This window comes from Staurois parvus, unplaced genomic scaffold (genome assembly GCF_062004578.1).
Source record: "Staurois parvus isolate SC_StPar_1 unplaced genomic scaffold, SC_StPar_1.0 ptg000668l, whole genome shotgun sequence".
Lineage (NCBI taxonomy): Eukaryota > Metazoa > Chordata > Amphibia > Anura > Ranidae > Staurois > Staurois parvus.
Window position 1 is genome coordinate 2,275,239 of NW_028318464.1, and position 25,266 is coordinate 2,300,504.

Here is a 25,266-nt window from a genome sequence, read left to right on the forward strand (position 1 = left end):
CTGTTTTCTTTTCCAGTATAACATCGAATCAGGGAAATAGAAATGTCAAGATATCAATAGAGACATTATCTGACCAGCCACAAACAACTGAAACCCATAAGACAGAGAGAAGCAGCCATTCAAGGTGATTATCTGTCATATTAAAGGGTTGGTTCACCAAATGATATTTGTTGGCACCTGAGTTCCCAGGTCTAGCTGCCGGCTGCAGCCTTGGTGTTATATTTTATGTTCCCGTCAAATGGAAGGGGGATCTGGAGGTTCTTTTAGAGTCTATTCTCATCTCTCCACAGTGCGTATTAATGCATGTTGCCTTCAGTAGAAGATTATGGTGCCATTTATTGTCAATGACATTCTAATACACTAACCCAGCACACCTCTAATACATATCCTTTGGAGCTCATGACGTCTTGTAACACACTACTATACTGTACATTGTGGTGCACAGCATTGGAAAAAATAGTGAATGTCCATTTTTTTTGTCCATTTTGATGCTTTGTCAGGCCATTCACTTGAATAAGTTTTATTAACCAAACACATGCTTATGTACGAAATGACGTGTGTTAATGCAAGGCACTGGAACATACTGGTGTCAATCCAGCCCAAGCTAAAAAGAAATGTAGAGTATACAGAATTCAACAATATTTCTCTTCTCTGTATCTCTAGCATAACCTCGAATTCAGGAAACAGAAATGTCCAGATATCAATAGAGACATTATCTGAGCAACCACAAACAACTGAAACACACAAAACAGAGAGAAGCAGCTCTCCAAGGTGATTATCTGTTATATTAAATGGTCAGTTCAACAACTGATATTTGTTGGAACCTGCATTCCCAGGTTTAGCTGCCAGCCACAATCTTTGTGTTATATTGTATGTTCATTTCAAATGCAAGTGGCATTTAGAGGCTGTTGTTTTAGGGTCTATTCTCTTCTCTCCTCAAAGCTTTAGCTTTGTTAATACATGCTGCCTTCAGTAGCAGGTTGTGGTGCCATTATTGTCAATAGCACACCAATCCACTAACCTAACACACTTCTGATACACATGCTTTGCAGAGCATGACAACACCCTGTACAATTGTACAGTATGCTGCATTGGAAAGAATGGTGCATGCCATTTTTTTGTCCATTCTGGTGCTTTGGCAGGTCTTTCATTTAAATGGGCTGCTTTAACCAATGAATATTTATGTGCGAAATAGCGCAGGGCACGAAATATATTGTATACAAAATTCAACAATATTCCTATTTTCTGTATCTCCAGCATAACCTCAAATTCAGGAAACAGAAATGTCAAGATATTAGTAGAGACATTGCCTGAGCAGCCACAAACAGAAACCCCCAAAGAAGAGAGAAGCAACACTCCAAGGTGAATATTTGTCATATTATAGGATCAATCCACTGTCGGCCGCTGAGTTCTTTGGTGGAGCCCCTGTCTGCAGTTATGGGCAGATGTATGGGAGTACTGATTTTATGAACTACAATATAGACTGGGGATTGAGTTGTCACCTCTGGTGTCCTACACTGATATAAGAGCACTCAGACACCCGTATATCACCTATCCCAACTTAGTTTTCCCTTAAAGCCTAAATGTTTTTTTCAGGCCTAGTCCACGTTCCAGAGAAAGCACTATGACAACCACAGTCACAGAAACTAGATACCGAGTTCCAGAGAACCTTGAAGACACAATGTTTGAATCAAGCCCCAGCAGGTATGACTTATTCTGTTATCCTTATTCTTCAAGATGTCAATGATACATGCAGGAAAATGTCTGCCTAACTAAACTCATAGCAACACAATCAGTGACTATCTTCTGCACCAGTACAGGGTCACCAAAAATGGTTCCTCTTTTATACAGAAGAGACGCCCACAGCTTGTAAAAGATAATTTCTTTGGTTTGCTGAATTCCCTAATTTGTACAGAACTATTGCATTCTACTGAGTAGGGTCTCCACCACCCTTACTTGCAGGTCACCCCTTATCCCAAACCCTATCAGGCAATGGAAACTCATCTCACCCATGGAAACTCATCTCACCCATGGAAACTCATCTCACCCATCCCTATTAATTGTGCAAAATAATAACTGCCCAAGAACCTAGCCTAGCACCTTCCTGATGGCAGCCTTGGTCAGTAAATAGACATTTCACTATCTCATAAACAATTATATCTGCATAAATAATGGTATCTTCCTGCAGGTATTTAAAAACATTAGCACAGAAGAAATTGAATAGTTCTAGCTCATTGTAGGCTTATTTACATGTTATGCCTGTTTGAACCTAGAGTAACATACAGCTGTGCTTGGTTGGATCTGACCTTTAGGGGAGTGATAGAATATAATCGTAGTAATTGCTCATGAATGTTTGACAGCTCCAGTGAGATGTACACACCATGGGTGAATGTGTGGAATGCCCCGATACTTGTATGTTCGCTTTCCAGCACTGACGATTTTGTAGGCACTGGAAACTTTCACTAGGTGTGCCGTTTAAAGCTACCATTTAGTGTTACAGAAATGTCACCAAAGCCGGTTTAGAAAGCAAATAGTACAACTGGTTTCTAGGCTATGAGACATTAGCATTTATTTTACATGCACATTTTTACAGCTTGGCTTAAATACTTTTGACATGACTGGTAAATGAAACCCATCCCCAAGAGAAAAATGTTGCTGCTATTGCAGATTTGCTTCTGAAAATGCTAGTATCCTGGCTGTTTTCACCCACTGGCTTCAGCTCTTTGCATCAACAGGCAAAAACAAGGATGTAGATCAGCAAAGCTGAAGTACAGCCATAATGTATCTACATACTTGTTCTGGATTCAATGAATTGAAACAAAAAATCAGAATAACAGTCAGAAATCTAGCATTTTTAGAAGGAGGGGCCAGAAATGGTAGACTCAATGGGGTTTATTTACTAAAGCTGGAGAGTCCAAAATCAGACTCCCTTCTGCATAGAAACCAATCAGCTTCCAGGTTTCATTGCCAAAGCTTCATTGAACAAGATGAGGTTAGAAGCTGATTGGTTTCTATGCAGAAGGGAGTCTGATTTTGGACTCTCCAGCTTTAGTAAATAAACCCCAATGTGTTTCTTGTGACAGGATCCCTTTATTGTGACAGGATCCCTTTAAATATAGCCATTTTATGAGAATTGTGTGGCTTTATAGGATCTCTTCATGTATTCTCATCAAGAACAACTTTTGTAGTAGACAAAATGTTTTAGCCTTAGATGATGCAGATACCATTCTTCCAACAAAATATTTTATGTGACTGTATATGTGGCATAGTTATCATCAGGGTACTTGCAATAATTACAATTTGCACTGTTCAATATTCAGCTGTTGCCATTTAAGGTGATTATGGTTGTCAGCGAACATCTGCTGATTCTGTTAAGTCAGAGTGCTCTGGTCCATAGGCCCTACCCAAAAATGGAGGGCATCTGGGTCCAAGATTTTCAGAAGCAAAGTTTATCACCTATAGTTTTTTTTACCCAGCTAATCACCATTACCTTTTTCCCAGAACAGGAGATGACTATAGAGTGGTTCCTCTCCAGATGCACAATTATACTGTATATGTTAACATTGTCATCTGGACCATAATCTCTGATCAGAAAGATCTTGTAGTTGCTGGATTGTGAGTGTATGTAGGCATTTTAACCATTTGCCTACACTTTTATCCTCTTCACGTCCAGGCCAATTTTCAGCTTTCAGTACTGTCGCACTTTGAATGACAATTGCACGGTCATGCAACACTGTACCCAATCAAAATTTGTATCCTTTTTTTTTAGACATATATAGAGCTTTTTTTTTGGTGGTATTTAATTAACACTAGAGTTTTTTTTATTTTTTGATTAACTAAAATAAACTGAAAATTTTGCAAAAATTATTTTTTTCTTAGTTTCTGTTATAAAACTTTGTAAATAAGTAATTTTTTCCATTCACTGATGTGCGCTAATGAGGCTGCACTGATGGACACTGATAGGCTGCACTGATGGGCACTGGCATTGACAGGCATCACTGTTGGACATTGACAGGCATCACTGGTGGGCACTGAAAGACAGCATTCATATATGGACCTGATAGGAGGCACTGATAGGCATCACTGACTGGCACTGATAGGCGTCACTGACTGGCACTGATAGGCAGCACTAACTGGTACTGATAGTTGGCACTGAAAGTCAGCTGTAATGGGCACTGATATGTGGCATTGATGTGCACTGGTAGGCACTGATATGTGACATGTGCACTGATGGGCACTGGTATGTGGCATTGATGGGCACTGACAGGTGGCACACATGGGGCTACACAGATCATCATGGCACTGATGATTAGTGTAGATTTCCCCTCTGAGGAATGCCGCTTACCTGCTCTCCTCTCCTCACGAGCTGTCAGCATGAGGAGAGGACTGCTGATAACCAGCATTTCCTTGTTTACATGCGATCAGCCGTGACTGGACACAGCTGATCACATGGTAGAGCCTGTGTCATTGGCTCTTTACTGTGATCGGTGATCTGCTGTGTCCTAGGGACACAGCACACAACAGATTGCCGCACGCTCCCGTTGGTGCGCATGCACAGTTAGAATGGTAAGTCGTCATATGACAACCTCTCAGAACGAAAGAGCCGCCGCCCGCCCGCCCTTGATTTCCTTATATGGCAGGCGGGAGGAGGTTGAAATGAACCTGTGGACATTCTACAGAAATTCAACTATTTACTTTTCTTAGCAAACAGTAAATTAACTTAACAACAAGTTTTCATTGATCTCTGTAGCTGCAAGCACTGCGGAGCAATTTATCATCAAACTTCACTGAGGCATCAAAGTTGTTAAAGTGTTACTAAACTCACAACAGTAAAATCAGTCTTTATATGCAGTAAAGCATGCTTATTATACTCACTGTGGAACCGAAGTGGTTATTGTGCATTGTGTAAAAAGGATGTTTGATCCTGACTTCTCTGATCCTCTCCTTCTTCCAGTGCCCCCCTCTTATCTACTGATAGGACATATTGTGTGTAGATACTGCACATGCTCAGTTTGGTATGTATTGCTTGAGAGTTTTTTTTTTTTCCTTGGGAGAGTGCATATGATCAGCACAGGACCAATCAGCACTGCCCAGACAGAGGTCAGGGGTTCTGCATCCTCCTAGAGAAAACGCCTCCTACAAGCTTTAACCAGTGCTCGGCTGGACACTAATAGAGTCTTGTGACTTCTAATTGCTGATGAGAAAAGGCATTTAGCAGTTTATATTTACTAAAATAATTGCATTTCCATGTTGTGTGTACTGCGAGAGACCGGATATAGAGAATTCAGGGCCCTGGGTTTAGTAACACTTTAACTCAGCAGCATTTCCACCTTCTAATCTCTAATGTAAACCTAGATTAGAAGCTCTATGAGGGGAAGTGGGGAAGCTGAGCTACTGAGAGAAGGACTTGGATAAGTTCAGTACTCCTGCTGTAAACTTTGATGATGAATGGCTCCACAGTGCAGCTACATGTTGTAAATCCCTTTTTTACCGCTTGTTATGAATATGCAAATACTTGATGCCCATAGCCTGGCCACAGGTTCACTTTAATATACTGATCATCATTTGGAATACATGCAGTGTGGACTCTGGCCAGAAATAGCAATGCAGATAGCCAATTAGGCTTCTAATTACTTTATGAGGGGGGTGATTGTGGTTATCTCTGGCTAATAATGCTCCCTTGTTATGTGAAATGTGCTTTGCATCTGCAGTTTCATACTATGCATATACCCAAAATGAGTGTGGGTAATACTCTCGCAAAAAGAGTTGGTTGACCTCAGATCAAGTGTCTAAACTTCATTACAGTGAAGGAAATAAGTATTTGATCCCCTGCATTCTTTTGAATTTTTTGTTGCTATTCTGTCTCTCAGTGTTACAATACACCTACCATTGGATTTTTAGACTGATCATTTCTTTGTGAGTGGGCAAACATTCAAAATCAGCAGAGGATCAAATACTTATTTCCTTCACTGTATTTATCAAGGGAGATGACTGGCCCCAAGACAATTTACTTGTGTTTTGGCATATACAGTTAGAGGTGGGTTGTCAACATTCCCAGCATGCTTCTGGCTGGCGTGGTTCATTTTTTGTGAAGGAGGAGACTGCTACCTAGAACCAGTTCAGCCAGAATTCTGTAATATAGTGTCTGATTAACCTTCTTGAGATTTTGATCATATACTGTTTGACTACTAAAATTTTATACAACAAACATTCTTTATCCAGCTATAAAATTTGAAGATATGAAAAATATTATCCTACAATTTTCTTTATTTAATAATGCATTCCAATGTTAATGGTTCATTTTATATGAACACCAATATTTAAAGATTTGTTTTAAAAAAAACTGTAGTAGAACAGTAGGTAAAGGAAGATCCAGAAATAAAAAACACATGTTCCATTGATATCTGAAATGGGTATATCCCCCACAATTTAAAAATATCTTGTGCCTGTTGGGTAAAAGAGAAGGCAAAATTTCCCCAACAGAAACACAGCAATAACACCTGTCAGCAGTACTAACCCTTAATATCACCATCTAGAACAAAACATAACAAAAGTGTTCTGGAGTTACACTTTAATGGGTACACATAGGGGAAATCAAAGTGACCCTTTAAGGAGAAGTGTGGTCATACTTCTCTTTTGGGTCACAGGAGTGCACTTCTTTCTGCACTCCTGTCACCCAGATTAAGAAGATTATAATGTAAAAGATGTATGAAGCTCACAGATCCCTTGTATTTTTGTTTGTGACCAAAGCTAGCCTCTGGGTCCCAACTCTGCTGGCCAATCAGCAGGCAGTAGAACAGTTTATATCTTGTGATAGATCTTAGTGTGTCACTCCTGCACAGAATAGAATACAACTACTGCTGGCACTATAGGCTTATTCCTGTTAAAATCTTACTAAACCCACAACAGTAAAATCAGTCTGTATATGCAGTAAAGCATGCTTGTTATACTCACTGTGGAACCTAAGGGGTTAATCCTCTGCATTGTGTAAAAAAGGCCATTTGATCCTTTCTTCTCTGTTCTCCCCTTTTTCAAGCGACCACCTCTTATCTGCTGATAAGACAGACCAAACTGTAGGCATTTTGCACATGCTCAGTTTGGTGTGTATTGCTAGAGAGTGTTTTTTTTTTTTATTTGGGAGAGTGCATGTAATCAGCACAGGGCCAATCAGCACTGGTAAGACAGAGGCAATGGGGTTTGCATCCTTTTAGAGCAGAAAGAAAACTCCTTCTACAAGCTTTAGCTAGTGTTTGGCTGAACACTGATAGAAGTCACAAGACTGCTCTAACCTCAGATGAGAAAAGGTATGTAGCAGTTTATATTTACTAAAATAATTGCATTTCCATGTTCTGTATACTGTGGGAGACCAGATATAGTGAATGCAGGGTACTGGGTTTAGTAACACTTTAAGGCATGGGGAGGGCATGTTGCAGTCAGTACCAGATTTATAAGGGGGAAAAAGGAACAACTACCCTAGCTCCCCTGAGAGAACACCCCCCCCCCCCATGTATATAAACCAATATAAAAGAATTGTATAAAAAATAAATGATACAAAATTATAAAATGTATAATAAACACATTACTTTATTTTATTAAATGTGCTTTGAAGTAATATTTTTCTGGCCATAATCTGTAAAATGTTTTGCTCTGGACTCATATATTGTATCGTTTTTAAAAACACATTTTGGCTACTCAAGCGACTCCCACATAGAGTGCTATGACTGCATGTGTGAGTGCACGTTTGACCTCAGAATGATATGTCATGAATTTTAAAATGTGTTACTGTCAAGGAGAATGTAAATCAACTCTATGTATACTGGCACCCCCCAACATGAAGTGCCCTGGACCCTTGCTTTGTCACAGTTACGTGATATGTTACGTTGTTGGGCTTGTATTCAAAAGGTTGTATTCGATATGTGCAAAAGGAGATAATACAAATACTTATAACATTTAATAAAAGTAATGACAGATACAGATGACAGCAATTGTAGAAAATATAACAATAATACTCAACTAAAGATGGTGTTTCCGCCACGGGTCCTTCTATGATGGTGTGGCCAATAATCAGCGGTGTCCTTACCCCGAGCTGATTCTTCAATCTGCTGTTGGGTGCTGGCGCCACCATCTTGACTAAAGGAAACCAGATTTGTGAATGGGCTGCAGTCCTGTAGGACCTCTGAATGAAGTTCAGCCAGAATTCTGTAATATAGTGTCTGATTAACCTTCTTGATATTTTGATCATATGCTGTTTAACTGACTGCTGCGGCGGCGAACTGAGCCAGAAGTGGGAGCTCGTACCTGTCAAAACCAGGTACCCGCTCCCCCCTCCCCCCAAACGGAGCCAAATGTGGCAGCGGAGGGGGGCGAGGAGGCAGATAAGCAGAGCTTTCACTATTGGGTGGAACTCTGCTGTAATACAAAAATATGTAATATGCAGTTTCCCCATCAATGCCACCAGGGTCTAAATCTGGCCCTAATTGCAGTAGTTGTCTCCAAAAAGAGAAGAGCAAAGTGGATGACATGTTAGGTGATTTAAATGTATAAAAAGGGCCAGGGCATTTTTTTAGGAGTACAAATACCTAAGGTAGAATACAGTTCAACATCCTATGTGATGTCAGTATAGTAAGGGCAGTTTCCCCAGTGTGAACATTATACCAACTGCTTATATTTGTCATCTAATGTTGGGCATACATAACAATATGGTCATTCAATATAATGACCTTTCGACTAAAGACTCACATATATGTAGAAGAAGGCCTCACACAGGTCATGTGGTCCATACAGTGTGACAGAGTGCCTTGTTTATGCTGCTGGAGCTGTGTGCAGGCATTCCATGTTTCTTTATGGGGGCGCAGTGCTGCTGGTCCTTATGTAATAGGTGTGCAGTGGTGGATAAGCAGCTTCGAGCACACATTGTCACCCGCACGCCTGACACATTAGGAAAGTGGGATTGTGTCTGTACATAAATAACACACAAGCTGACTGCACACAGCTCCAGCCAGATAAATGAGGCACTCCTTTATGCTCTACAGACCACAGCACGCGTGCAAACGAGGCTTTTGATTATGCAAAGTGATCAATTTGATCATTAAACTCACCATTTTTTTGTAAAAGAGCAATTGGTCATGGCAGAACATCCAACGGAATGGAACCAAACATGATTTCTTTTGTTGTGTTCACATGGGGCGGACTCTGATTTGCTTAGCTAGGGGTCTGTCCGCTGATCCCATGCTGTACAGTGCAGAGAGGATGACAGGTCTGTGTCCGCTCTGTTTATGCAGAGCAGACATGGACACAGCCTGCTGTGTTTTATAGGTGGTAGGATGTAAATGGACCGGCTGTTCATTTCCACCTGACTGCCCTCCGATCCGATCCACGAGGAACAGGTCCCTTTTCTTTTTAGCAGACCGGATCGAATTAGAGGCAGGTGGATGTAAACAGACACAAGACTGTTTACATACACCATTCCATTGTGGTGCCTGGGGGGTCCGATTGGATCTGCCTGAAAAACTGACATAATTGTTTAACGCCGTGTGTATAGCAACTGTTTGTCGTTGTGCTTACGGGAAACAAGGGTATGTCATCTGCTATCTTCATAGCTAAACTTTCAGCTTCACCCTTCCAGAACCAGCATATAACCTGTGCTGGATTCGTAAATATAGGAGTACCTTGTTATACTCATCCCTGTACTCTTGAATGATGCAGAGATGCCATGAGCATCAAGGGAGTCTTAAAGAACTACTTTGTTCAGAACCCATAGCCCAATCAGATTCTTCTCTGTACTAGGGGAATAAGCTAAGAGAAACCAGAACAATTCTTCTTTCTCATGTTTTGATTAACAATGACCAATGTAGGTTAGGTTTTCCAAGCCAGCCAAGGGGTTAATGTACAGTAGGGGCCTGTGGGCTCTTTTCAGGACTCTTCCATTCAGCTTTCTCCAACTTGTCACCAGTGATTAGGAGTCTGCTCATCTTCCTCTGCTTCACCGTCCTTCCAATTACTCTACCTCGTGTGACCCTCTCACGTCATCCTTGAGACAGAGAAAGAGAAGATTCCCAACACTGCAGATTATTAAATGACTTCTCTCTGTTTACTGTTTGACATTAACATAATGCTTGGGTTATAGGAACCGTGTCCTCTACAATTTGCTATTTTGCCACATTTATCATCCAGAAGCGATTTTGAAATTTATCTAAACCTAAAAAAATTAAAGTGGTAGAAAAGCCTATTTATTACTATTACTAAAAATGTTCCCTCCCTCCTACACCACCTATCCTGCATAATCTTTATAAAAAAGGATCTGCATACTTGCCTGTTTTGAATTTGCTCCAGTCTAGTGACATGATCCTGGAGCTCCAACTCCCCTCTGTAAATGAGCAGCTGCTGCAGGGAAGAGGAGGGAGCACCAACAAAAGCTGGACCATGGGAACCTATGGGTGATGTCACAGATTCCAGAATTCACAGCCGTTGTACAGGGATCCCTTACATGGAGCTTCAGGATCACATGACCAAACTGAAGCAGATTAAAAAAAGGGGAGGAGAACAGATCCTTTTTATACAGGTTAGGCAGGATAGGTAGGAGGAAAGGAACCTTTTTAAGAATTGGTATTAGTTTTCTTCTACTTTTATATAGCAGCTTAGATGTGGCAGCTGCAATTAGTTTTCATTTTCAGTCTAAGAACGTTTTCAGCAGCTACAGAAAATACATGGTTATCTTGCCTGAAATGCAGTGTCACTGTCACTCCCTGTCAGCTGGATTACCAGGTTAAAATAAAGGGGAACAGGGATGGAAAACAAGAAAATCAATGAAGCCACCTTATCTAAGAACTGGTAAACTGCAGCATAAAAATATTTGTTTTTGAGTTTAGATACACTTTAACATTGAAATTAGAATAATCTATAAATCATAACTGGTGCTAGGATAAGTAATTGTTAGATGTATATTCACACATCAATTGGGCACAGAAACGTTGTAATATAGTGAAATGTAATAATCTCATTAGCTGAAGACCTTGGGAGCTTGGGTTGTTGAGATACCAGCATTGGCCAAGCATTGCAGGATAGAAACATTTGATCTGGTTGTTTTTAGCAAGCACTAATGCATTTGACAGCAGCTGAAAGCCTTTATGGGTAGTTTGGAAACCTTTTTCCAATCATTCCTCCACCCTTCCCTTTTAATAGGCATAATCCTATATACTCAGTGGACTATATCTGGTCTCCCACAGTACACAGAACATAGAAATGCAATTATTTTAGTAAATGTAAACTGCTAAATACCTTTTCTCATCAGCAGTAAATAGCAGTCTTATAACTACTATCAGTGTCCAGCCGAGCACTGGTTAAAGCTTGTAGGATGAGTTTTCATTGTGCTCTAGGATGATGCAGAACCCCTGACCTCTGTCTGGACAGTGCTGATTGGCCCTGTGCTGATCACATGGACTCTTCCATGGGAAAAAAAATATCTCCAGCAATACGCACCAATCTGAGCATGTGTAGAGTGACTCCACAAAATATGTCTTATCAGGAGATAAGAGGGGGGCACTGGAAGAAGGGAAGGATCAAAGAAAACAGGAGAAAACAGCATTTGTTAACCATGCAGAGGATTAACCCCTTAGGTTCTACAGTGAGTATAACCAGCATGCTTTACTGCATATACAGACTAACTTTACTGTTGTGGGTATAGTAACACTGTAAAGATGGTCAGATCATGAGAGAGAGAGAGAGAGAGAGGGAGAGATGACCAAATTTAAATAATAGTGTAACTTCACTTGCAAAGTGCACAGTCTATTTGACTTTAGTAAATCAACCCCATTGTGTGCTTTGCTTGAGCCCCATTGTGTGCTTTGCTTGAGCTATCAAACTTTGTTTTAATGATATGATACAATGATACAATATACCAGTCCAGAGTTACTTTACAGCTACATTTATTAAAAGGAAGTCATTTCTTGTGATTATATATTTTATAATATTTTATTGTTATCTATGATTTAATATTTTTTAAATTCTTATATTATTCTTGTATGGGGGGGGGTGCTTCTGCCAGAGAGCCCAGGGCAGTTGGTCCTTTTGCCCCCTTATAAATCGGGTACTACCTCATTGTGTATGTGTATTACCACAAAAATTATAATGAGGTCATGGTATTGGTAGGTCTGATGTTATCTACAGTGATTCTCAATGATCCAGGGTGCATCAAGCTATAATCTTCAAAGTTTAACCTCCTAGAGCTGCCATGATGACAGGTATATAGGGTGGGGGCTTTATGGGTAAATGCAGACCTTAAAGCAGCACTATAGCCAAAAAATTAAATATATAGTTGGATTGAACATTTGTTGCAAGTAAAATATTTATATTGTTTTGCCTTGCAAAGAATTTGTAATTCTGTTCAGATACTCTTGACATTCACTCTCCTCCTCCAGACAGCATAGGCTGGTCCCTGACCTCACTTTTCTCCTGTGAATAAAACAACACAGCTTGGTCAAGGATCTGCTGTGACCTGTGATGAGTTAGTGAGTTAGTGGCAGCATGCTCATGATGTAATCTTGACGTTCTTTCTTTCTTACAGCAAGCTTTTTGTAGTAGTCTGGCAGCACTGTACAGTGCAGTAGAGTCTGGTTGGTTTGCAGTACTGCCCAGCCCTCTTCAATTCTAAGTTCTGTGATGGGTGCAGAGGCTTATAGGAGGCTAATACAAAGAAAAGCTGAGTTTACTTTAAGTATTATGCCTGAGGAGTTGTATATGGAAATCCTTACATTTATTTTTTTAAAGTATGTGAACCCTAGCCTGTTAAAACAACCTATTTAGTTTATATGTATTATAAATACTTTTTTTTTAATATATAAGTGATCACATTCTGTCTGTTCTCAACAATATAATGGGCTTAGAGAGGTAGGTGTGGAGCCTGCAGGGGAGGGGGGTGTCATTCAAGGACAGACAGGTTGTGCTCCCAGCACGGCCAGAAACTGACCACACTGCGATGGATGTGCTGGCATGCCTAGCATGGTCCGTTTGCAATATGAAAGCAGGAGGACTGGCTAGATCACCAGGTATTTTACACAAAGGAAGCAATACAAAGAGAACAGGATATTTTTTAACAAAAGTACATGATACAACAGCCACATATCACGTAAATAAAATGATGGGATGCCAAACACTTTAAAAACTTTAATAACACCTTTATTTTGGGAGATCCACTTAGTTATTTCCTATCCTGGAGTCACTGTTTTTGAATTCGCAATGGCTCATGAGTGTTCTATCAGAACCTGTATATCTGTAGAGCAGCTGTATTGGTACATGACACAGACCTCTATATTGTATACAGTATGGTTTATGTTTACATAAGTATGTACATACCATAGATATTCTATTAACATCTCCAACTTTATCTTTGAATTAGATCCAGCTCACGTACTACAGTCACTACAACTCGCTCCACAGATCCTGTATACACAGATTATCTAGGAGACCACGATACCAGATCAACACGGTAGGAGAACAGCATGTATATGTATATAAAGATATCTACTTGAAGAAATCCCATTCTTGAAATACTTTTACCATTAATAAAATAATGTATTTGTAACCCAGTTAGTACCTAAGCATAACCAAGATACTTAAAGTAATTTACAGCCATGAATCTGATTGTATTTATTTAACCATTTACTCTTCCACATCTGTTAACCCTCTATGGAGGTATAGCTTTGCCATTATTTATGATACTGAGGCATCTATATTCTTTTTTTTTGGGGGGGGGGGGCAGACAAGGCTTTCTTTAGACAGTATTACAATGGGTCTAAATTTTATTGTGCATTTTGTCCCTTCTTTACAACACTAGAATAATGTTTCTCGTACAAGGTTTACAATAAAATTAAGGGCATTTTTAAAAAAATGTTTGTAATTTTTTTTCTATTGCAATGCTACAAAAAAAATAATGAGCATATGATCAGAAATTTGAAAAGCGTAAGTAAGGGTTCTAATGGTTTCCTAATACACTTAAAAAAATTGCTATATGTAATAAAAAGTGAAGGAGGAAACCAAAAGGGGGGCACATACATTTATAAAGAAACAACAGAGGGCCTAAGTTCTCTTTAGTCTATCCAGAATTGCTCTGTTCAAATGTTATTCTACTTGGGCAAAGCTTTGGCTGTTCATGGTAGTGCCAAATCTTGCCCGCTCCTTCCTGCCTTCTCCTCTCTTATTATCCAGTGAGGTAAGCCACCATGGTGATGGGCCCCCTAAGAATGAATTGGAATAGGAGAGCACTTTGCCTGAACAGTGACCTGGCACGGGGGCAGAGCAGGGGCATCAAAACATTTGATACTGAAGGCTGGATTTACTGAATAAAGTAATTTGCTATATAAAGCTTTACTTAAAAACAGTAAAACGGACAGAAGAGCCCCAAAGGTGCAAAATGATTACCCTATTAAGTTTGGCTTGCTGCAGTTTTGGTAAATTATTCAAAGAGTAAAGTAAAATGAGCCTTGAATGCCATACATCAGGCCTGTAAACTGGAATATATTCAATACCTAGATTTTGTTGACAATATTGTTCCCCATATTGAGATCTTTTTTACACACACATTAGAGGCAGTTTGGTCAGATGCCATTTATTATACTGTTTTCAGAATGTAAGAGAAAACCCATGCAAACACAGGTAAGAATATACAATCTCCATGAAAACAGTAATTTGCATGGAGATTGTATATTCTCCTTGTTTTTGCATGTTTTTTTTTACAGATATACCTATCCCATGAACCTTAGCACTGTCAGGCAAGAATACCAGTCACTTAGCCACCATTTGCTAAATATGATATTTTTCATTGTTAATGCATGCATTCCTTTAAAAATGGGTTAATATTTCACCTGTAACCCCCCTTTTTTTGAACATCAATGTAGTGTGTGTACATAGGAATGATATACAACAGCTAGCAGCATGCATATGTTTTTGTAGAGATTATAGTATTGTTTGCTAAAATTACAAATTTCTTGTCATGTTAATCTTCTTAAATTGATAAGCTAGTTTTTAAAGTGTTTCGAAAATCATTTTTTTACAATTTTGAATAGAGTAGGGAAGGGTTAGAATGGCAATTGTCACCACTGGAGGGATTTATGTTCTGTTTGTCCTGTTGACTACTGAATAGAGAGGAAATCTTTCCATGGGGACATTTGCTTTGGCGACAACTGCTTAAAATTACATTTCCCAAATTGTGCAGCAATTTCCACCTGCTTCCTGGTGTGTCTACAGCACATAAAGTAAAGGTAAATTTCCCCAATATGATACAGACACAAAAGCCTGGCAGGGTTTTTTCTCACTCTATGTACTATGCAAAATGGAAATAGAAGTTGGCGTTGGATAAATATTAACAAAGTTTTTGTCTCTAAGTGTGATAATAGGATCTTGCTTATAACCTTTTAATTATGTTTTACCTGGAAAATCTTCTTATTTTCAGAACTGTCCATAATTCACAGGAAAAAGGTACAACAACTACCACAGTGGAAACGCGATATGACAGTTCTTCCTATGGAGACACAAGTCAGTATGATCCTCAGTCTTCCAGGTAAGGTACTTTCCAAAGGCCAACCATACTGCAATATAAAATTCATCTGTTAGGTTCTTGTCACAAGGACAATTCTGCCCTTGTAGCACCTCTCTGGTGATAAAAAACTTAAACTTATAATATCCTACAAAACTGCTCCCAGAAACAGTGATATGTCACTTTGGAGGAGATTTACTAAAACTGGTGCACACAGAATCTGGTGCAGGTGTGCATGGTAGCCAATCAGCTTCCAAATAAAGCTTGTTCAATTAAGCTTTGACAATGGAAGCTATGCAGAGTTGCAACACATTTTGCACCACGCAGTTTTAGTAAATAACCAATATTTATCACTGTTTGTTTGCTAGTGAAAGTTTCTGCAGCATTGAGGCAGAGGTGGCAGAATTTTCACTTTATGATACTGAAGTGTCTGTAGGGGCAGAATCAGCCATGTGACACGATCTGCCCCATACTTCTTAGTAATAGTTCACTGGTGGTTAGCCAGTTACTGTTTGTATACTTACCAGGGGCGGACTGACCATTTGGAAACTCGGGAACTGCCCGAGGGCCCAGGGTCAGTAGGGGGCCCCATGTGATGCCCCTGGTACCTTTTTCATAGGCTTTTTTGAGTTTGGGCAAGGACACAGGGGCCCCTGATCCCCTATTGCCCGGGGGCCCCATGAGTTGTCAGTCCACCCCTGATACTTACCTTCTTGGTAACCTGAAACACTATAGAGCCTCAAACACCTGTACATTTTATTTGCTTTTAAAGGGAGTTTGTCATAAAATAAACACAGAGGTTACCATTTCTGACCTCCTCTCTGGAAATTGCAGGTTGTCTGAATGTCAGGCTTGTTTAAATACTTTAAGCTGACCTGGAACACGTGCAGATAATTACCTGTGACTTATTTATTTATGATCCCCATGCTTGTGTCATGTCAGGGTATTGAAGGTATTGGGTCATGAGCACACTTCTCTTTAAGCAAGCACTCACAATCACTGTGTTCTAGAGCAGTGTGGTCATTTCCCAAAGGTTAATCTTCTCATACATTGCTCCCTGCTGGATCTCAGCCAAAACATTGTTTTGTTAAAAGTATTCTCTTCTCCTTCTGCTCTATTTACACAACTCATTCAGCCCTGAAGAAGGGAATGTAGATCCCTGAAATGCGTTGAGTTATCACAACGTCATTTGTAAGATATGTTACATGATTAGGGAAAGAGTCGCTTCTTCCAGTCTCTTTATTTACTTTGGCTTTGGGCTTAGGCTCTCTAAATAGAAAGGAGTGTTTCTTATTCATATTTCTCTGATAAAAATGTTCCTTCTTAGTTTCAATGCTTGGAAAAGTAGTCTGTTGCTGCCTACAGTGTTGTGCACTCTGCTTATATAGGACTTATTTACAGGGACACTGAGGCTCGTATGCCATGACTGAATTGTTTGTTGGCTTGACCCAACAGGTGCTGTGTGTAAGTCTATTGGGATGTAGAGGCTGTGTGGACACAGCTACTCGTCCTAATTTGTGAATGGACACAGCGGCTGTGTACAGTTACAGTTGCTCATTCTAATTTGAGAACAGTTACAGTGCCTGTACAGATACAGCCACTCGTCCTAATTTGAGAATGGACACCGCAACTGTACAGACAAAGACATTGATGATCTGCTCACTGACACCTGCACACCTTCACATTAGGATAAGTCGCTGTGTCAGTACAGCCGCTGCATGACAATAGAATTACATTGAGCTCCCTGCAGGCAAACCAGATCAGAATAAATGGTGTACGGGCCTCAGAGCCCATATTAAGGAGTCTTAAAAACAAAACGGGACATATCAAGACTGTTCAGGACTTGTTTGCTTTTCTATTCTCATATTTCTTCTCTAACTGCTGTCTAGTCTTACGTTTTTCCCTAGTTTTTTCTTTTTCAGCAGATGTCTTTGTGGTCTATCACCACAACTTGTAAAATGTGAAAATGGAGATGCATACAAATATGTGGAAGTACAACTACCAGAAATCACACATATGTTTACACCCACTTTAGAATTAAAACAAGGATATCTTGCTGCAGTAGTGGGCTGGGGAATTTCCTATTGCTAGCTTGTATTATAATCATCAGCACCCATTCACAATGGAAACTGCTTCAGAGAGCAGTCAGAATGTGTCATCATTCATTGCTAGGTACAAATACGTTTTCTCAAAATTGGATAGTGTTCAACAAAGGCATAAACATATGGTGGTTAAATTACAGTCCCAACTGTGTTTATGTGTTTGCTATAAAGTGGGTAAACCATTACACATACCCAGTGAAGTGACTGACCTCAGGTGATGCACATAGAAACAAATCCTCCTATATGTTTACATGTTTATCTGCGGTCTTCTCTTCTCTACATCCGTTCAAAGTCCAGAATTTATAAAGGTTGTCTGAGCTTTAAAAAAAACCTTTACATTGCACATCTCCCTACACCTCTGAACCCCTTTACATTGCACAGCTCACGCACCACCGTCCCCTTTACATTGCACAGCTCCCTGCACCTTTGGAGCCCTTTACATTACACAGCTCCCTGCACCTCTGGAGCTCTTTACATTCACAGCTCCCTGCACCTCTGGAGCTCTTTACATTACACAGCCCCTGCACCTCTGGACCTCTTTACATTACACAGTCCCTGCACCTCTGGACCTCTTTACATTACACAGCCCCTGCGCCTCTGGACCTCTTTACATTATACAGCTCCCGGCACCTCTGGACCCCTTTACATTACACAGCTCCCTGCACCTCTGGACCCTTTTAATTACACAGCTCCCTGCATCTCTGGAGCCCTTTACATTACAAAGCCCCTGCACCTCTGAACCCCTTTACATTGCACAGCTCACTGCACCTCTGAACCCCTTTACATTGCACAGCTCCCTACACCTCTGAACCCCTTTACATTACACAGCTCACTGCACCTCTGAACCCCTTTACATTACACAGCTCACTGCACCTCTGGACCCCTTTACATTACACAGCTCACTGCACCTCTGGACCCCTTTACATTGCACAGCTCACTGCACCTTTGGACCCTTTTACATTGCACAGCTCACTGCACCTTTGGACCCTTTTACATTGCACAGCTCACTGCACCTCCGGACCCTTTTACATTACACAGCTCACTGCACCTTTGGACCCCTTTACATTACACAGCTCACTGCACCTCTGGACCCCTTTACATTGCACAGGTCACTGCACCTTTGGACCCTTTTACATTACACAGCTCACTGCACCTCTGGACCCTTTTACATTACACAGCTCCCTGCACCTCTGAACCCCTTTACATTACACAGCCCCCTGCACCTCTGGGCCTCTTTACATTACACAGCCCCCTGCACCTCTGGACCTCTTTACATTACACAGCTCCCTGCACCTCTGGACCCTTTTACATTACACAGCCTCCTTGCACATTACAAAGCCCCCTTGAAGCTATTCCCGCTTCTTCACAGCCCCCTGCACCTCTGGACCTCTTTACATTACACAGCTCCCTGCACCTCTGGACCCTTTTACATTACACAGCCTCCTTGCACATTACAAAGCCCCCTTGAAGCTATTCCCGCTTCTTCACATTACATAGCTTCAGCAGCTCTGCCCCTTCCTACCTTACTCAGCATGCAGAGTGGGAGACCGCAGCGCTGAATAGAAGTGGGGAGCTGCTGGAGTTAATTCTTCATATTAGTAAGCTGGTGATTGGTTGCTAGGACCACCCAGCAAACAAGCACCAGCTGGTTAATTTTGAAAGTTAACTTCAGCAGCTCCCGCCCTTTTTTCAGTGACGTGTTCTTCCTCCTGCTCTCCGCTCTGCTGCGTTAGTGGCAGCGAGCAACGGAGGCAGTCTGACAGACGGCCCTGGGTGTCACCCCTCTGGCAGGTGTCACCCGAGTGTGGTCCACATACCCCTAGCGACACTGCTGCTGGCTATGCTCAACATGCAGAATCCCATTCTTTCTGATTGTTCCTATTTAAGGCTGTGCCTATTTACTATTTACAATTGTATGCTCAGTCGGGCTGTGCTCTATGCCCTGCACATGGCCACATGAGCTGTTTTTGAGCACATTAAGGAATTTTGGTCCCATAGGACCAAATAGGAGTGCCTGGAAATGTGCAATCTGTACTTGTTTGCATGTTTTTACACCTGAGGAATTCCTTTCCTCCTCTAGAAGTGCTCTCCTCCCCTTGCCCAGCCCAGGAAACAAACTCCCGAAACTTGATACTTGTGCAAAAACACTTGTAAAAAGCCTGAAAAAAAATGTTCCCAACTGACCTGGAATATGATCTGCTCAGGTGTGATTGCCATCAGGTACTAGGCAGTGGTCATGTTCACCTTGTCTGACACCTAGTGGATATTTTTGAAATGGCGATGAGTGGTCAGGATTTTTTTCATCAATGTAATTTTGGTTTATAAAGCTGCTTTGTGTCAATTTTGTTAGCTTGACATGACCACAGAGGTGAAAATGATTTTTTTTTATACAATACATACAGTACAACAGAATAAAGGATCTACATTCCAAACGTTTTTTTTGTCAGTCTGCTCTCTTGACAGTATTTTGCTGTATTTCTGATATAACAAGAATAAAAGAATTCAGCAGTTAAACTAGATGAAGTGCAGAAGAATTGAAGGCAATTTAGAAGTTCTATCATTACACTTCTTTATTGTTTGAAACCCTCATTGCTCAGCTGAGTATTGCAAATGTGTTTATGACAACTGGTCCTAAATTTACAAGTTTTATTTTACTCTGACAGCAATAAAGGAATCCTTTTTGTAAAAGAGTATGTCAACACAAGAGATAATCTGAAATCTCCAACCACTGCTGGGTGAGACGTGTTTTTATTTATCATATACAAGAAGTGAACAGACTTACATCTGTATAACCCTGATTGCATGATCTGAATCTAAACCTCCCAGTTCTATGCCCTGGGAACATATCTAGGTTGTCTCATCTGCACTGCACTGATTCTACAGCTATCACAGTACAGATGTAAGCACAAACCAAGTCCATGGCCTGGATTCAACTCTTATTACATAGCTGCCAATATTTTTAAATTATTTTAATTTCTGCCAATATTTTCAAATTATTTTAATTTCTAATAGTTTCCACTGGGGGGGCCCATGCTGATCTATATATGTGTAATCCATATTTATACATATGTTAAATATGAGTATTGATCATTTAGTTTTAATTGCTTTTGTTCCATATATATAAATGTAAAGTTAGCATAAATAGGATCCCTTAAAGTAAAAGTCAGAGAATCAGAAAAATATGCAGTTTGGCAGAAAAATGTCCAGTATTTACATTTAAAACCTCAGCTTATAAAAATTAAACAAAGTTTTATGAAGCGGTCTTCTAAAACAGAGTCATATGATTCTGCAGCATGCCGTTTAAAAAGCAGTCTTGGAGGAAGGGTTTCTACAGAGCAGCCTTTCTCAATCAGGTTTCTGTGGAACCCTAGGGCTCCTACAGAGTTTATTAAGAACTTGCTGACTAGTAAAAACCTCTAACAAAATTAAACTTAAGGCAGAACTTTTTTTTTTCATTTAGATAAAATAAGGGAGGGTTACAACTAGTGGTGCACGGAAATGGAAATTCTGGTACTGAAACCAGGATGCACTTGGCCAAAAACCAAAACCGGAATGGACAGTTTTTAAAAATTAATATATTTTTCAAACGCAATTTTTTTGTAAAAAAATACACTTTAATGATTAAACCCCCCCACAATATATACCCCAATTTTTTTGTAGCATATAAAAGATGATGTTACACCGAGTAAATAGATACCCAACATGTCATGCTTCAGAATTGCGCACGCTCATGGAATGGCATCAAACTATGGTACTTAAAAATCTCCATGAGTGACACTTAAAAAATTTCTACAGGTTACCAGTGTAATGTTACAGAGGAGGTCTAGTGCTAGAATTATTGCTCTTGCTCTGACATTCGTGGTGATACCTCACATGTCTGGTTTGAACACCGTTTACATATGTGGGCGTGGCCTACATATGTGTTCACCACTACATGCGAGCACGGGGGGAGGGCACTTTAAACTTTTTTTTAAAATGTATTTAATTTTTATTTTTTACACTGTCTCTTTAAAAAAAAAAATTTAATCACTTTTATTCCTATCACAAGGAATGCATGCATCCCTTGTGATTAGAAATAATTAGTGACAGGTCCTCTTTATGGAGAGATGTGGGGTGAGTCAGACCCCACATTTCTCCTCTACAATGTAAAGCATTAGATCAAAAAAATCATTGTAAACAAGGCAATATTTTTTAAAGCACTAGATCAAAGCACCAGAACCGGAAGTGACATAATTCCGGTCCTCCAAGGGCATAGAGATGAGTGGAGGCCATCTTTCCTTCACTTATCTCTATGCCCAGCGCTGGGATCGTTCAGTGGTCTCTCAGGTAAGAACTACCGAGTGGCGGCAGCAGCTAGGGGGGCAGGGTTAATTTTGGCACCTGTATCGGTGCTTATTTCCATATTGGCCAACAGCCGATAGGGGTGTTTTCGGCTGAAACGTTTCGTCCACTGAAATTTCGGTGCACCCCTAGTTATAACCCCTTTCTCTTTTGTTTTTGACATCTGTGCGCCAATTGAAAGATTTCCATTTATATTCTGCCCCATAGCCAAAACAGGAAGTGAGAGGAAATCCATCCAAAGTGCAGGAATCCTTGGTTGTCACTAGAACTATTGTCCCTACTGGAAGATTTCCCCTCTGCTCCTGTTTTGGTGACAGCCCAAAATTTGAAATTAGTAACTTGGTGCAGCAGATACACAATCAGTTGCTGCCTAAAGACCAAGGCAAACAAATGCTAAACCTGGAAAAAAAATCATAAGATTACTGCGCAGATTTACACATAATGGCAAATGCTGCGGCACCGCTTTGCTTCACAAGTTCCACTTTCTGCAATGGTGAGCATAGAGAAGTAGAGACACTTTTAAATTGCCTGCAGCAAATGGGTCTATGTTAACTGTAAAAGGAATTCTGAGATGTTGGTTTGTATGCCCTGCCAGTCTAGTGTTTCTGATGTCTTTTCTCATCCTTTTACAGACGTCTCCCAGATTTCTCAGGTGACTCTGAGACATCCTACAGCAGCAGTTCTAGTTATCTGTACAGCAGTGCACCAAGGAGGTAAACTGAGGGACTTATGGGAATCAGTTGACCATTTTATGTTGAGTGAAGTTCCACTGAGAAAACACTACTGCTATAGCACTGCATAATCTCTGAGTTTGACGTTGTATATTCTGAGTTCCTGTCCACTGGATTCAGTCCAAACTGGACCTATGCAAAAATCTCAGTATTCTGGTTTTCATATTGTCACTGTGAAAGCTTGAGTATGAATGCTTTGTGTTTTCCCCATTTATATTTACTTCGTACGAGCCTAGAACTAGAGCTTGAGCACTTAAAAGGTCACTTGAAGTCTGATAGCTGCTGTTTTGTCAACTGACTCCTACACATTGCTCACTTAAGCTGTCCCTACACTAGCAGAATTTTGTTAAAAAATTTGTGTTTTTGACCATTTGTTGCAATCTTTAATCATCAGTATGGTCAAACTGACATTCATTTTTGAGCATATGATCAAAAAATTCAAAGGGGCAGGATGGAATTTCTTTTTACGAAGCAAAGAATTTCTAACATTGTTTACAGTGCTTGAAAAAATATTCATACCCCTTGAAATTTTCCACATTTTGTCATGTTAGAGCCAAAAATATAAATGTATTTTATTGGGATTTTATGTGATAGACCAACACAAAGTGTCACATAATTGTGAAGTGGAAGGAAAATGATAAATGGTTTTCAAAATTTTTTACAAAGAAATATCTGAAAAGTGTGGCGTGCATTTGTATTCAGCCCCTGAGTCAATACTTTGTAGAACCACTTTTTGCTGCAATTACAGCTGCAAGTCTTTTTGGGGATGTCTCTACCAGCTTCGCACATCTAGAGAGTGAAATGTTTGCCCATTCTTCTTTGCAAAATAGCTCAAGCTCTGTCAGATTGGATGGAGAGCGTCTATTAACAGCAATCTTAAAGTCTTGCCACAGATTCTCAATTGGATTTAGGTCTGGACTTTGACTGGGTCATTCCAACACATGAATATACTTTGATCTAAACCATTCCATTGTAGCTCTGGCTGAATGTTTGGGGGCATTGTCCTGCTAGAAGGTGAACCTTCACCCCAGTCTCAAGTCTTTTGCAGACAGATTTTCTTCTAAGATTGCCCTGTAGTTGGCTCCATCCATCTTCTCATCAGCTCTGACCAGCTTCCCTGTCCCTGCTGAAGAAAAGCATCCCCACAACATGATGCTCCCACCACCATGTTTCACGGAGGAGATGGCATGTTCAGGGTGATGTGCAGTGTTAGTTTTACTCCACAAAGCATTTTGCTTTTAGGCCAAAAAGTTCAATTTTGGTCTCATCTGACCAGAAAACCTTCTTCCTCATGTTTGCTGTGTCCCCCACATGGCTTCTCGCAAAATGTAAACTGGACATCTTTTGGCTTTCTTTCAACAATGGCTTTCTTCCTGCCACTCTTCCATAAAGGCCAGATTTGTGGAGTGCACGACTAATAGTTGTCCTGTGAACAGATTCTCCCACCTGAGCTGTGGATCTCTGCGGCTCCTCCAGAGTTACCATGGGCCTCTTGGCTGCTTCTCTGATTAATGCTCTCCTTGCCCTGCATGTCAGTTTAGGTGGACGGCCATGTCTTGGTAGGTTTGCAGTTGTGCCATACTCTTTCCATTTTGCATGATGCATTGAACAGTGCTCCATGAGATGTTAAAAGCTTGGAATATTTTTTTATAACATAGCCCTGCTTTAAACTTCTCCACAACTTTTTTCCCTGACCTGTCTGGTGTGTTCCTTGGCCTTCATGATGCTGTTTGGTCACTAATGTTCTCTAACAAACCTTTGAGGGCTTCACAGAACATCAGTATTTATACTGAGATTAAATTACACACAGGTAGACTCTGTTTACTAATTAGGTGACTTCTGAAGGCAATTGGTTCCACTAGATGTTAGGGGTATCAGTATAAAGGGGGCTGAATACAAATGCACACCACACTTTTCATATATTGATTTTTGATTTGTACAAAATGTTAAAAACCATTTATCATTTTCCTTCCACTTCACAATTATGTGCCACTTTGTGTTGGTCTATCACATAAAATCCCAATAAAATAGATTTATGTTTTTGGTTGTAACATGACAAAATGTGGAAAATTTCAAGGGGGTATGAATACTTTTTCAAGGCACTGTATGGCTTTTGTTTTGGACATTATGTTCTTTCCGAAATCAAATGTTAAAAACAAATTTTTGAAGTACAATGTACCGACATTCATCCAGTCTTTGTAGACATTGTCGGATGAACCAACAAACTTTTTCCCATCCGAAAATCTACCAGTGAATGGCCAGTTTTAGTAGTTGGGTAAGTCTAAACTTCAGCTCTATTTCTGTAAAAAAAAAAAAAATCAATTAACATACCTGTTTGCTTTTTAGATCTGACGAAGGTCCCTGCACTTACTGTGGTCGTGAAATCAAAGACTGTGCTAAGATCATGCTAGATCACCTTAATATCTACTGCCATGAGTATTGTTTTAAGGTAAAAATACAAAATACCGGTTATAACTACTAAATGTACATATAAATACCTGAATATACAGTATGTGTGTATATATATATATATATATATATATATATATATATATATATATAC

At 40.1% G+C, this 25,266-nt stretch overlaps 1 protein-coding gene across 8 annotated transcripts in view; it reads left to right on the plus strand.

Moving 5' to 3' along the window:
- The window catches only part of ZNF185 (zinc finger protein 185 with LIM domain), a 176,171-nt gene that overhangs the window by 145,455 nt on the left and 5,450 nt on the right, over nt 1–25,266 (plus strand). For 7 of the 8 annotated variants that reach the window (XM_089651926.1, XM_089651928.1, XM_089651930.1 and 4 more), the window contains 9 exons: nt 17–124; nt 664–771; nt 1,258–1,362; nt 1,597–1,704; nt 13,394–13,483; nt 15,446–15,553; nt 20,295–20,366; nt 22,605–22,685; nt 25,050–25,152. In XM_089651926.1, the coding sequence (XP_089508052.1) occupies nt 17–124; nt 664–771; nt 1,258–1,362; nt 1,597–1,704; nt 13,394–13,483; nt 15,446–15,553; nt 20,295–20,366; nt 22,605–22,685; nt 25,050–25,152 (883 nt within the window). The remainder of the gene's footprint in view (nt 1–16; nt 125–663; nt 772–1,257; nt 1,363–1,596; nt 1,705–13,393; nt 13,484–15,445; nt 15,554–20,294; nt 20,367–22,604; nt 22,686–25,049; nt 25,153–25,266) is intronic. The other variant, XM_089651929.1, reaches the window with a different exon arrangement.